Source organism: Lucilia sericata, unplaced genomic scaffold (assembly GCF_015586225.1).
Source record: "Lucilia sericata isolate MDLA Ls3-8-SP2 unplaced genomic scaffold, ASM1558622v1 Contig000000F_arrow, whole genome shotgun sequence".
NCBI classification, from domain to species: Eukaryota; Metazoa; Arthropoda; class Insecta; order Diptera; family Calliphoridae; genus Lucilia; species Lucilia sericata.
In genome coordinates this window covers 15,493-29,277 of record NW_023994042.1, presented here as the reverse complement: position 1 = coordinate 29,277, position 13,785 = coordinate 15,493, and the positions used below count along the sequence as shown (strand labels likewise).

The 13,785-nt window shown below is 30.3% G+C and overlaps 1 protein-coding gene across 6 annotated transcripts in view; it reads right to left on the bottom strand.

The window, feature by feature from the left end:
- The window catches only part of LOC119604155 (homeodomain-interacting protein kinase 2), a 97,854-nt gene that overhangs the window by 82,779 nt on the left and 1,290 nt on the right, over positions 1–13,785 (bottom strand). For all 6 annotated transcript variants that reach the window (XM_037956807.1, XM_037956727.1, XM_037956654.1 and 3 more), the window contains exon 2: positions 3,219–4,437. In XM_037956807.1, coding sequence (XP_037812735.1) covers positions 3,219–4,101 — 883 coding nt within the window. In that variant the 5' untranslated portion in view covers positions 4,102–4,437. The remainder of the gene's footprint in view (positions 1–3,218; positions 4,438–13,785) is intronic.

Below are 13,785 nucleotides of genomic sequence, written 5' to 3'. Positions count from 1 at the left end.
TTGTTTAATTTTTATCTTCTACTATTTTATTGTTTTAATTTTTAAGTTTTTTCTTTCTTCCCATAAAGTCAAATTCATTATAGTTATAACGTCTGTCTGTCCTTCATTCCACCTGCCTGTCTGCCCTTTTTTCGTAGTTTATTTTCTTTTTTTTATTCACTGGAACCTCAAAAAGACGTAAAATATTCTATTTACTGCAATTCACTTTTATTACAAAAAAGATGTTACGCAAAAATTTAGTATTTGTTGGGTTTTTTTTATACTTAGATGTTCGTACTTTTTGTTTTTGAAATTTATTTTACTATTTGTTGAGGTTAATAACAATAAATTTTTGTTTTCATCTGGCGCACTATTGACGTCTTTTGGCCATTCATGACGTAGAAGTATTGGGAGAGTAGGGTTTTTATCCAGGAAATTTCCAAGATTTTTTTCATTTTCCCTTTTTTGTAGGAAAAATGAAATATTTCAAATCTATTAAGAAACCTGAGCAAACCACTTTTCTATAAAGTATAAATTTGCTTCTATTCAAAATTTTCGCGATTTTTTCCCCAAAAATCCTAAATTCTTCACTCATTTGCTCATGTTGTCTCCCCTTTTCCAGTATTTCTCACATTTTGCAAAATTTTTCATAGATATACAACTTTTAGTTTAAATAATTTGGTATTTTATAAAAATTACTTGAAAACAATTACTTTTCGCGAATATTCGAGAATTCCTGGGAAAACTTTTCAAGTAAACCCCAAGCCCAGGAGTTGAAATTGAAAACCCCTATTAGCAAGTGTGTTAAAACATATTTTACTTTTACTTTCTTTAATTAAAAATCTACTGGTACTAGAAAAAGAAATAAATAAATTTGTAATTCTTTTTGTGTAGTTAAGTTTATGCAAAATGTGCAAACCAAAAGCCAAATATATTTTATTACATTTTAAATGCAATTAGCTTTAAGAACAACGAATAAATTGTTCCATATTGCCCATAAAATTGGCGAATATTAATTAACGTTAAAGATCCATCGCAAAATTGCCTTAATTTAATATTAGAACTAACCATAAGTTAAGCTAGATTTAAAGCATATTTTCAAAATTAAAATCGTTTTTAGGGCGATTTTTTTAATGAGTAAGAAAATTTCGCATTCGTAACTAATAGTTTATTTAAGTATTTCTATTTATTTAACTCGTTATAAAACTAATTTTCACGAGATTTTCATTTCAATATTCGCATCATGAGAGAATCTAACCATTTTGTTCTTTTAGTTTCGTTCACGAAATAAATTAAAACAAACAGGGGACTAATTCTCACATTCGTATATGTTCGAATTTATATTCGATCGTACGAGTTTTTTTACTTTTTGGATTCTCTTATTCGATAACGAATAAAAAGTATCGAAATATCTAATGATAGCATTCGATAACGATAAACTTCAGTTCTTTAAATGTAAATATCTCTCGTGGCATTTATTATTTAAATTCCCGAAAAAAGGAAATTTTCACCACAAAGTATAAAAATTATTTCGCTCGAAATAATTTCTCTCGCGAGAGGAATCAATTTGAACGTTCTTCTTAATCAGAAGATTATTTAATAACGAAAATTAGTTTTACAACTAGCTATACCAAGTCTGCTTCAATATTATACAAACTCAAAAAGTATCAGTTAAAGAACGAAAAAGTACCAAAAAGTCTCCTTATGTAGGTTTTCTATCTACATGCTTAATTTCATGTTTCTAGGTTCAATATTATAGAAAATTCAAAAAGTACATTTGAAAAAAGAAAAATTACCTAAAAGTCCCCTGTTAAAGGTTCTCATTTATTCAGGGGTCTGCACGCTTAATTTCTAAGTTCAATAATATAAAAATAAACTCAAAAAGTACCAAACAATCTGTCTTTTATAGACTTTCATTAACTTCATGTTTAATTTCATGAGTGTAGAATCAATATTATAAAACACACAAAGTACCAGCTAAAAACGAAAAAGTACAAAAAAAAAAAATAGTCCTTTGTGGCGGAGTTCCAAGTAATATCCCATTAGCATATTTAATGTTACCAAATTTACAAATTTCTCCAATTTTATTAAAATTGTATCAATGAGTTTGAATAAAATCAAATTTCCCGTTTTCCCCCTTTTAGTACTTTTTCTCCTTGTTGAAGTAATAAACATTTTATTCCAAAAATAAGGAAGTGGAAGCCCAATATATGTTTTGTGCAAAAAGTACCGAAAATGAGTACAATTTTCACCCCTTAAACGTACGAATATCAAAATGGTGCTAAAGTCAAAAAGCTTTAAACTGTTTTTGTATCTTTTGTAGTTTAGGAGATATTAGGTTACCGAATTTACCTGTTTTTACATTCGAATTTACTAAAATCCTGTCTTAGAGGATCTATTTGGTGGTAGACCAATCTCCTATCCCAATTTTAGCTGTTTTAGCTTAAACTGTTTAGGCTGTGCTTCGATGAATCAGTCAGTTAGTAATGTTTTTACATTCGAATTTCCAAAAATCCTGTCTACTTGGTGGTAGATCTCCTGTCCAAATTTCAGCTCTTTAGCTTCGATATCTTTCGGTAAGAATTAAATTTGCTCAAAGGGTAGTCATATTGGAGAATTTTTCAACAAGATCTGTCAAGAAATCGCTGAGTTACAGTTTGCCATTTTTATTTCCTTTTTCAGTATTCTACTGATTGGTCTAGCCAATCAACTAATCAATAGACTAGTCAACAGATTGGTTTATTGGCTAGTCCATGAATTAGTCTGTTGAAATAGTCTATTAATTTGTTTTTAGACTAGTCTAAAGTAGTACATGGTCTAGTCTATGAACTAGTCAATGAAGTAATCTTCTTACTAGTCCATTCGCTTGTTTATGGACTATCCTATAGATGAAAGTTTTTAATCTACACTATCGCCACAAAGTAAAAACTTTGTTTTTCTTGAAATTTTCATTCCACTCGAAGGGATATTAACTATCGTGAAATTTCCATAAACAATTCATTCACAATAATCGATTTTGTTTGCAACAGCTGTTCATTGTTTTTAAAATTTCAACAACAGAGGAAATTTTTTCACGTAAAAAAGTTAGTGAACGAAAAAAGTAACATATTTCACGTGAAATGTTGATATGTCATAGTGAGAAATTTTCGAGATGTCAAAAAGTATTGACCTACAATAGTACTAAATTTTCCATGACTGATCTAAATTTTACGAAATTCAAAAGAAAAATTAAAACTTACCTGTTGTTTCTCGTTTTCGTTTAAAAGAATAACTCTTCTGCAGTGACAAAGGTTGCTGTTGCTGTTGCTGCTGATATCTATTCTTAGATGCTGCTGATGATGTTGAATAACGAATATTATTTGACAATATTGCAGATGTTTCTTTTACGTCGTTAACGCTAGAAATTTTATTGCTAGTGCTGCTGTTTGTGGTGTTGTTGTTGCTGCTGCTGTAAGTATGAGTTGCAATGTCGCTACTGCTACGGTTATTATTGCTGTTGTTATCACTAGTTGAATTATTGTCGTCTATATAAATAACAACACTACCACTATTATTATTATTATTGTTGCCACCAGCAACTGTTGATGAACTAATTTGTAAATTTGAATTCAAATTATTAGTTTTTACTTCTTGTTGTTGCTGTGACAGATTTTCACTTTCACTATCAGCTGCTGCAACAATAGTTTTAGTTTTTATTGTTAAATTATCAACAAATTGTTGTTGAAGCTGATTGTAATCTTCAACAAAGATAGTTGTCGATGGTTTGACTGATGCTGTTGTTGATGATGATGTTGGTGATAATGCTCTTGAAGAGGAGTTTTGCTGTTTTGTATTAAAAACAATTGTTGTTTGTGGTTCTCTTTCTCTTTGTTGGTGTTTAATCAAACTTTGTGGTTCTGTATCAACGAATTCTTCACGTTCTGCTTCTGTTTCTGGTTCATTTAACGTTCTTGTATCGTAAATGATTTGTTGTCTACTTTCTGCTGCTTGACTTTCGTTTAACTCTACTAGTTGCTGTTGTTGTTGCTGATGCTGTTGTTGTAGTTCTTCTTCTTCACTCTCATAGACGGGGCGACTTGAGTAGTCGAAATTATTTGCACTTGAATTCGACGACGTTTTCATTTGTGTTTACTTACAACAGTTTGTATGCAATTTTTTGTTTTTTTTTTCTTAATTTTCTTTTTATCAAATTTTTCAATTTTTTTTATACAATTCTCATTCTATTTTGTGATAGAATTTATTTTTTTTTTTTAATTTTTTGCTTAAAATTACAAATTTTTTTTAATTTTTTATTTGTTGCATTTATATTTTTGTAGTTGCTATTTTTTGTTTAACTATTTACATCAATTTTTTATTATTATTTTATTATAAAGATTTAAATTTTATTTTTGTTATTGTGTAAGACTAATTTTTCAATTCATTAGTGTTTGAAACCAAATCAAAAGAAATGAATAAAAACTGCAAAGAGAAGGAAAGATAAAGAAAAGAAAAAGATTAAAAATATATTCTGTGTGTGAGAAATTTTGATTTTAAATTAATTCTAATGAATAAATAACAAGATATTTATTATAATTATACTAAAAGAAATTTTGAAGCAGTTTAAGACCTAAGTCAGAAATGTTATTTAAAAACTAGTGGTGCCCGGTCTGCTTTGCAGGCCCTTGACTGGACATGGGGATTCTACACGTCTAAACCCCAAAAATTTCAAAATACATAATCGGTTAGGGTGTAATTGATTGGAAACTAAAACTTGACGATAGATAGATAGATAGATAGATAGATAGATAGATAGATAGATAGATAGATAGATAGATAGATAGATAGTTAGATAGATAGATAGATAGATAGATAGATAGATAGATAGATAGATAGATAGATAGATAGATAGATAGATAGATAGATAGATAGAGATAGATAGATAGATAGATAGATAGATAGATAGATAGTAGATAGATAGATAGATAGATAGATAGATAGATAGATAGATAGATAGATAGATAGATAGATAGATAGATAGATAGATAGATAGATAGATAGATAGATAGATAGATAGATAGATAGATAGATAGATAGATAGATAGATAGATAGATAGATAGATAGATAGATAGATAGATAGATAGATAGATAGATAGATAGATAGATAGATAGATAGATAGATAGATAGATAGATAGATAGATAGATAGATAGATAGATAGATAGATAGATAGATAGATAGATAGATAGATAGATAGATAGATAGATAGATAGATAGATAGATAGATAGATAGATAGATAGATAGATAGATAGATAGATAGATAGATAGATAGATAGATAGATAGATAGATAGATAGATAGATAGATAGATAGATAGATAGATAGATAGATAGATAGATAGATAGATAGATAGATAGATAGATAGATAGATAGATGATAGATAGATAGATAGATAGATAGTAGATAGATAGATAGATAGATAGATAGATAGATAGATAGATAGATAGATAGATAGATAGATAGATAGATAGATAGATAGATAGATAGATAGATAGATAGATAGATAGATAGATAGATAGATAGATAGATAGATAGATAGATAGATAGATAGATAGAGATAGATAGATAGATAGATAGATAGATAGATAGATAGATAGATAGATAGATAGATAGATAGATAGATAGATAGATAGATAGATAGATAGTAGATAGATAGATAGATAGATAGATAGATAGATAGATAGATAGATAGATAGATAGATAGATAGATAGATAGATAGATAGATAGATAGATAGATAGATAGATAGATAGATAGATAGATAGATAGATAGATAGATAGATAGATAGATAGATAGATAGATAGATAGATAGATAGATAGATAGATAGATAGATAGATAGATAGATAGATAGATAGATAGATAGATAGAAGATAGATAGATAGATAGAGATAGAGTAAGATAGATAGATAGATAGATAGATAGATAGATAGATTCTAGATATGTAGTTTTTTATAAAAATTTACAAAATTTTTAAATATCTTATGAATTTGTTTACACAACTTATTAAAATATAATTTCCGCCTAAGATACTGAATCATTGGGTTAAATATTTTCCCACCTCCCAGGAATATATTGCTAAAAATTACCTCCTACTAAGAGATATCTGTTAAGTGTCTTTAGTCACCTGAAATTTATCTAGACACCTACCACACCACCCCCTAAAAAGGCAAATACATATTTGCTAAAAATACTTAACACAATCAATCTCGTCTGATGCTTTCCATTTGCATTGCATTATAGCAAAACAGAAAATATTGGTCAAATTTAATTTTATAACATTTTAAAAATAGCTAAAGAGACACAAAATTATTTTTATAGAAATTTTGCTAACAAATTTTCAAATCATCGAACCGGCTAAAAATGAAAACAAACAAAAAAAATTAAAAACACCTAAAATTATGATTGCATAAAAATATTTTTCGAAAAAAAAGAAATATAAAAATATGTAGGCTGCAAACAATTTTATGTAAATTCGTGCTAAAAAAAATTTCAAATACTCATGCACATATTTTCTTTTTTCTTCTTTCATCATAAAGGCAAAAAAATTCTTGACGTAAAATTGTTTGTAGAGAAAAAAAAGTTGAAGGAAAATACATTTAGATTTCGCAACTTTCTAATGCAAACACACACACACACACAGACGGTTTGCACAACAAACATTTTTCTTTACACATTTCGTTTTAATTTAAATTTAATGTAAAATAAAATGTGTGTTTTTGTTGTACGTTTAAACAAATTTCAGTTGGGGTGAGGTGCAATGCTATATACATAGTATGCTAAAAAGTTAAAAGAAACGCGAAACACCAAAGAAAAAAATACATTTAAAATTTTGTATTTTATATTTTATATAAGAAAAATGTATGAAATTTTTTATAAAAATGTTGAAAATATTTACAACAGAAAACCCCAAAAAAGCTCATAACAACAACATGACAAAACCCCTTAACCCCCAGTGCCCCCCGTAAAACACTAGCAAAAAAAAAGTGAAACAAAATCAAGAAACAACGTCACTATTTAAAAGAATATAGAAAAAAGTAACTAAAATTACAAAAAAAGGTTTTTGAAAGCTGCGCCGAATCAAATTTAACAACAACACAAAACCTACACCAAAAACAACAAAATCTTCATGCCAAAGAGATACATTATTTGTAAATAAACATTAGCAACAGAGTCAGAGTCTCTTTTATTGTTGCAAAGTCCCCCAGAAATACAAAAAAAAAACAGCATTGTTTTTATTTAGCTTCTTCTTATTACAATTTTAAAACACCATAGAGTACAAGAGAAGAGAGAAATCGGCAAAAAAACAGCAGACAAATTCATAACAAACAAACAAAAAAACTTAAAAAAGTTTCACAAAAGCCGGTTTGTTTGGCAGAAAAAGCTAAATAAAACCAACGACAGCCATCTGAAAAGTCCTTATAACCATGTAAATTGTACAAGTTCTTTTCAATTTCATAAAACAGCCTTTGCAATTACACCTCGTTAAAAAGGAAAAAAACAACTGTAGTTTTGTACATGTACTTTGATTGTATTAACCAGACCGGGCGGTAACACAATCAGTCGTTCGTCATTCAGGCAAAACAAACAAAATCTATACAATCAAACACCCAGTAAGCCAGTCAACCAACTAACCATTCATCCATCCATCCAGTCAGCCGGCCAAACAGCTGCAAACAACAGCCAACATATAAACCTTTTTTTTCATCATCTCATACTTGTGTTCCACAATGATTTTTGTTGCTTTTCTGTGTCTCTGTCTCTGCATGGCTTAATTTACACCTACAGTCTGACGTTTAGTTATTATAAAGTTGCTAATAGGTCTTTAATGTTGTTTTTGTGGAATGTTAGGTTTTCTTTAAGTTATTAATTTTCTTTAGGATTTCTCCCGGAGGAAACCGACCGAACCACTTTTCTAATAATTTCTAAATTTTGCTTTGATCTAAGCACTTTAGATTACTCGAGTCCTCAGATCCATATAGATATTTAAAAGATTTAAGTAGGAACTCTTTAAAAACGACTCAAAGAAAATTTTTTAATTATTGAAGCAATTTTGATCTCTAAATCAAAAATATTGAAAAATTTCAAATTTAAAAGATTCGGTCAGATCCTCTTTGGACATCGTTAAGCGATTAAGTACCGATCCGTTGTAAAAATTTAATATGTGTATTGGAATTTATAACGAATTTCAAATGGAACATTGAAACGAATTGGTAGTTGACTTACAAATTCCTTTAGATCCTCTTCTTTAAGGTGACAAAATAGATGTACAGTTCTGGAATGCTTAATTTTATGGGTCGATTAGCTTGGAGACATCATTATAATGAATGTTTTATTCATTAATAATATTCGTCCAATGAGTTTTTGGTTGACCTGAACCATTTCTAGACTGAAAGCATTCTCCTATTTTGAAAGTGGCAACGCAACGGAAGTTCGGTTGCCATATATAATCGGAGCATTAATGTTGTTTATCCAACAGCTTTTGAAAACCTGTATAAAATCCCAAAGACAATGAATGAAACAATTGAAAAAATTTAAATGGTTGCATCAAAAATTTCTGCAGACTCTGTCATATTCTAAGGTACCAAGATAAATGTCCGATTCTCGAATGGTCTGACGAATTTAAACGTATATACCGTACGTCAACACGTGAAAATTTCAAAAAATACAACATCGTTCGAAGGCGGAGGCGTCATCGGTCCACGTCACTTTATGAACAATTTTGCCTGGTTATTGGAGAGGTTCCTTCGGGGTACACCTGGTGGCTTTGGTTTAAACCAAAATTCCCGAGAATATCGGTTAAAAGGCTGATGCACGATGAAATCTATAATTCTGGATAAGTTCGGTGCTGTTGCCGAATTTAACAGATACCCAACAGAGGAGTGACTGTGGGACTAAGCGTTGGTAATGAGCTGGTGTTAAGTGTATATGATACAGGATGAATGTAGGGGTATACGGATCTTACCCGCCCGTATACCTAGAGTAGTGTGTCGGATGCTGTTCTCTATGAGTGTGTCGAGTGAATGAATGAAAGGTATCTTATTCAAGTGATACCATTAAATTTTCCTTCCTTGTCCACGTATGTTCAGAGAAAACTCTGTTCATACCAGACTTACCACAGTCCTCGGCTTAATTTATGGATTCGTGTTTCGGTCTACCGAATACGGCTCTAGGTTCAGTTGACGACTTCACATGGGACATCCCATCTGCGTGGTTGTAAATGGAAGTTATGTTTTTGCATTCTAACATTCTAAGTTCAGCAATGGTCAGAGATTGGATAGCTCGAGTACTTGAGCAAAATGCTTGTACATGGACCGGCAGAACCATGCGTGTAAGATATACAAAGGGGGCGGTGGTGAGGCGTCAAAGAAGCACACCCTGTAGATGAAAAAGACCACCGTGAAATAAGGCCGACACGGCGATGTTCACGTAAAACACTTCGACATCTTGCCTGAATTGGACGACATATGTATGTTTTTAACAAGACTTCGCCACAAGAATGTCGAGCTAGAGTTTTTAATTGGATTTCCGGCAGATTTTTAAAGAAAATGTCACGGTCTTCAACAATTTGGAGTTCTAATACTTTGGCTTAAAACTCAGGGCTTTAACTACTTACTATAGTAATAATACTGTATCGTCAGAGAATATTGATCCACCCCTACACCATGTCATATACAAAATATTTATAAGACGCCTACATTGGGTTCGGATTCGGTTATTAAAATGCATTTCCAAATTAAAATCAAACATAATTTAACTAACAGGGTCACGTTAACTATACGACTATAAGAGAAACAGATTCTAACCTACCACTTATAGAACAACCAGTCGGGAACGGAAATATCGATATCTAACGATTATCCTTTTGCAATATCCAAGGTCTTGAAGTATTTGCTACTGTAATCATTAGAACCGCACATTTATCAGGCATTATTTTAAAGATTTTATAAAGAAATCTGATTCTTTTTTGCCCCCAATAATATCTGTTTTCAATGCTCTATAATTCCAATGACTTCAACTCTTGACTATGTCTGTTGGAACAACATACAATGAACATTATACAAAAGGATGAGGTTGTAAAGCAAAAACTTCAAAATGGAAATTTAACAAAAAAGACATTGCATACTGCTATTGCTGATGTTGTATATGTTGTACAACTTGCAATGTAATATGTTTGTGTGACGGTTTAATGAGTTTTTGTTTTTCTTTTTGTACTCTCTCTTTCTCTCGTTAATATTGTTGGTACTTGATTTGATTGTTGCTGTTTAATGCAACCTGCTCTTTAGTTATTGATATCACAATGATAATTAACGACAATTCAGCAAGATAATAATGATGTTGAAAACAAATTCATATGAAAGTTGTCAGCAAAATAAAAAAATAAAAAAAAACGTCAAGAGTACAAAGTTTATGTCAAATAATAAAGACAACAAGTAGAGTAAAATAAACAAACAAAAACAATTAAATTGAAAACCAACCGGCCAAATAAATTGAATATGATACATTTATCTATCAACTTGCAAACTCACAAAAATATATGTATAAAAGTAAAATAAATTTATGGCAATTATTCCAATTATTATGCGAAACAAAAATAAACGAATGGCGCAAATATTCAATGTTTACCAGCGTCATCATCAGGCCGGCAAACAAGAAAAGGTAATTTCTTTTATATTTTTTTTAACAATCCTAAATTTATTGTAGAGAGCAAAAAATAAATAACAGAAATTTTACACCATACCTATACGAAAAAAAGTAATAATGGACGGTCTGGCCTGACTGTCTCAATGGCTGGGCAGACTGACCAAATGTTATTTATAGTTATTGACATTTCGTTTTTAATAGACCACACCCGTATTGAAATACTAGTTGGTATTTTAGGAGTGTGATTTCAATATTAAGACAAATTACAAGCAATAATAATTATTTTTTTAAATAGTTACACTACCCAAGTAGTAAAAATAACTTTAGTAAATTTACTACATGGAGAAAAGGGCTGATGATCCAAACAAAGTTACTATTAATATAAAGTTTTGTGAAGTCTAAGTCATTTAAAGTGAATTTTTGCAACGCAAAATTGGAACTATTTTTGTTTATGAAGTCAAAGTGTAACATCAATTAGTTCATATTTTTTATTATAATAAAAGCATTTAAATGATCATTTAACTTTTTGATTATAATTATTTTATTATATGCTAAACTAACAAAGCCTTTGACTTGCCGCAGTTGTTTTAAACTCCTTTTAATCGAGCACACAGAATTGATGATTTTGATTTCTTTAATCAAATATTCATTGTGTGCCAATGAAAATATAATTTAATTGACAACTAAATAAAACAGACCGACAAATAAATTCGTGTTTTGATGTCACCAATTTAGGTCGCCAAAGACCAATAGATACTTAGAAAGTAGTGTTATTTAAAAAAGAAAATACGGCAAAAAATATTGTGAATGTCCATTATTAATGATCTTAGCCCGATTTGCCAAAGTCTTTCACATACAATATAGAAAAGATTAAATCGAATGTAAAAAAATCGTAAAATGAATCAAGATTTTTCAGCTATTAACATTTCCATTCCAAAAACAAAACAATCTCTCTGTTTATATTAGGGAAAATTTTGAATTCATAGGAAAGAAAAGAAGGGCCAATAGGAAAAGAGTCCAATAGGAATGATGGGTATCCACATGTAGAGAAAAAATATGGTTATGGTAAGCATCTAAGAGTAACATATTATGGTTAGAGTTGTGTTTAAAGTTAAAACATATTATGATCATTATTAGTATCAAAAAATATCATATTATGATCATTATTAACATAATACGTTATCATATTATGATTAAATATTATGTTTTATTAATCATAAGGTGATATTGTACCTTCATATTATGGCCCAATAAGATCATAACAATGTCAGAATATGGTCTAAATTAATAATATTTTGGTTGCAAGTTATCATATTATAGTTTCAAGTAAGTATATAATGGTTACATGTTATCATATAATGGTTTCCAGTAATCTTATTATTGTTTAAAAAAAAATACATTATTGTTTAAAGTAACCATATAATGGTTTCAAGTAATCATATTATAGTTTCATATAACCATATTATGGTTTCAAGTAACCATATTATGGTTTGGAGCTCTTTAGATCACCAAAAAGTTAAAATATTGCATCAGTCCTTATTCTCTCTAGTTACAAATGTCTCTTAATCTGAACACATATTTCAAATATCGAACGGAACATTCAAGTGCCTTGGTTTTTCAAACCGATGAAGATATTCTTCAATCCAACTGAACAACTTATTATTTTAACCACTTATATCCGAACAAACTCCCATGTGTGGGCTGGAGCTTCAAAGACTATTACGAAGTTACTCAACTGCGTACAGGGTGGAGGGCGAAGGTGTTTATCAATATTACAATACAGTGTGTTCCTCTGAATTTAGGGAATTTGTTCGCTCTACTTGTAGATTTATATGCAACATTCGTCTATGCTAAAGAACACGCCCATTTTTGATGAATTAACCAGTGGGTCACACAAAACTCCTTTCTTAGCCCTACTACCTGGAACCTCGTTCCAACACAATGCACTGAAAATGTAGAAGTGATTTGATATGATCCAAAAGCCTTCTTGCGTCAAAAACATTGAACAGTTATTTCCCATAAAAATGAGCCTTTAAATGTTTGAGCCTCAGATAGTTTCAACCTTTTCTTGTCACCAACTATCGTTAATTCTTTGTTTCCCGTTTATAGGTACCGTTAATATAAGACTGTTACCTGGCAATGAGGTATCTAACGAACTGACAAGATTAGGTTCAAATCTTAATCCACATGAAAGAGACAGGAGGTTAAAACCAACCATTTGTTACTATCAATGAGTCCTAGAATTGTAGAATGTATTTCACAGTATCTAAGGTCCAGAGATAGTTGAACACCTCATCTTCCACTGTCCTATAATACAACGACTCTGACTGAAATGGCTATGAAATAGGTTCTACGACGAAATAAGAGATATCGCAGGGTATAACCCTTGTAGTATACTAGATTTTATCAGGGGTATTAGCCGTTAAGATTTAATACTATAGTGAGGGCTCTGATCATTAATCATTCTTATTTTGATTCTTAATTTTTCTTAAAGGAAATCATAATGGCCTGACCTCAGTGGCCATCCGAATCTGATCATTAATGACAATTTTATTCTTTCGGCATCTGAATCCATCTACTTATTTTAAGGAACCCGGTGGATTCTTAATTATATTCTCATATATTCTCTATTAATGATTCGTCAATATCTCTGAAGGGAATCACAAAGGACTTCCGAGTGGAGCACAACCCTTTTTAACCTCTTAAACACAACCAACGCTGCAAGGATACTTCAGCGAATCAATCTTCATCCTCTCTAGCAGGAAATGAATTATGAATTATGTAAAGTGAATTTGGAGAATTATTCTTGCAGCGTACCTGAAAAGATGACAAGTACTACAACTCGATAAGAAAAATAATCTAGAGGGAATGTCAATAAATATTCGCGATATCACCAGTATTCAGCCAGATCTAAGCGGAATTACTGAACATTAAACTTCTTGTGTTTGGTCCTTCTGGAAAATTAACTTTTCCTTTACTTACGTACATAAATTAAAAAAAGCTCTGATGATAGACATTTTTGCTAAAAAAAATAGTTAAGACTGATAGGCACTATTAAATTAATATCACATTTGTCAATAAACATGTGTCAAAATCCGTAAATTTCCCATATTTTATGAACTATAAAC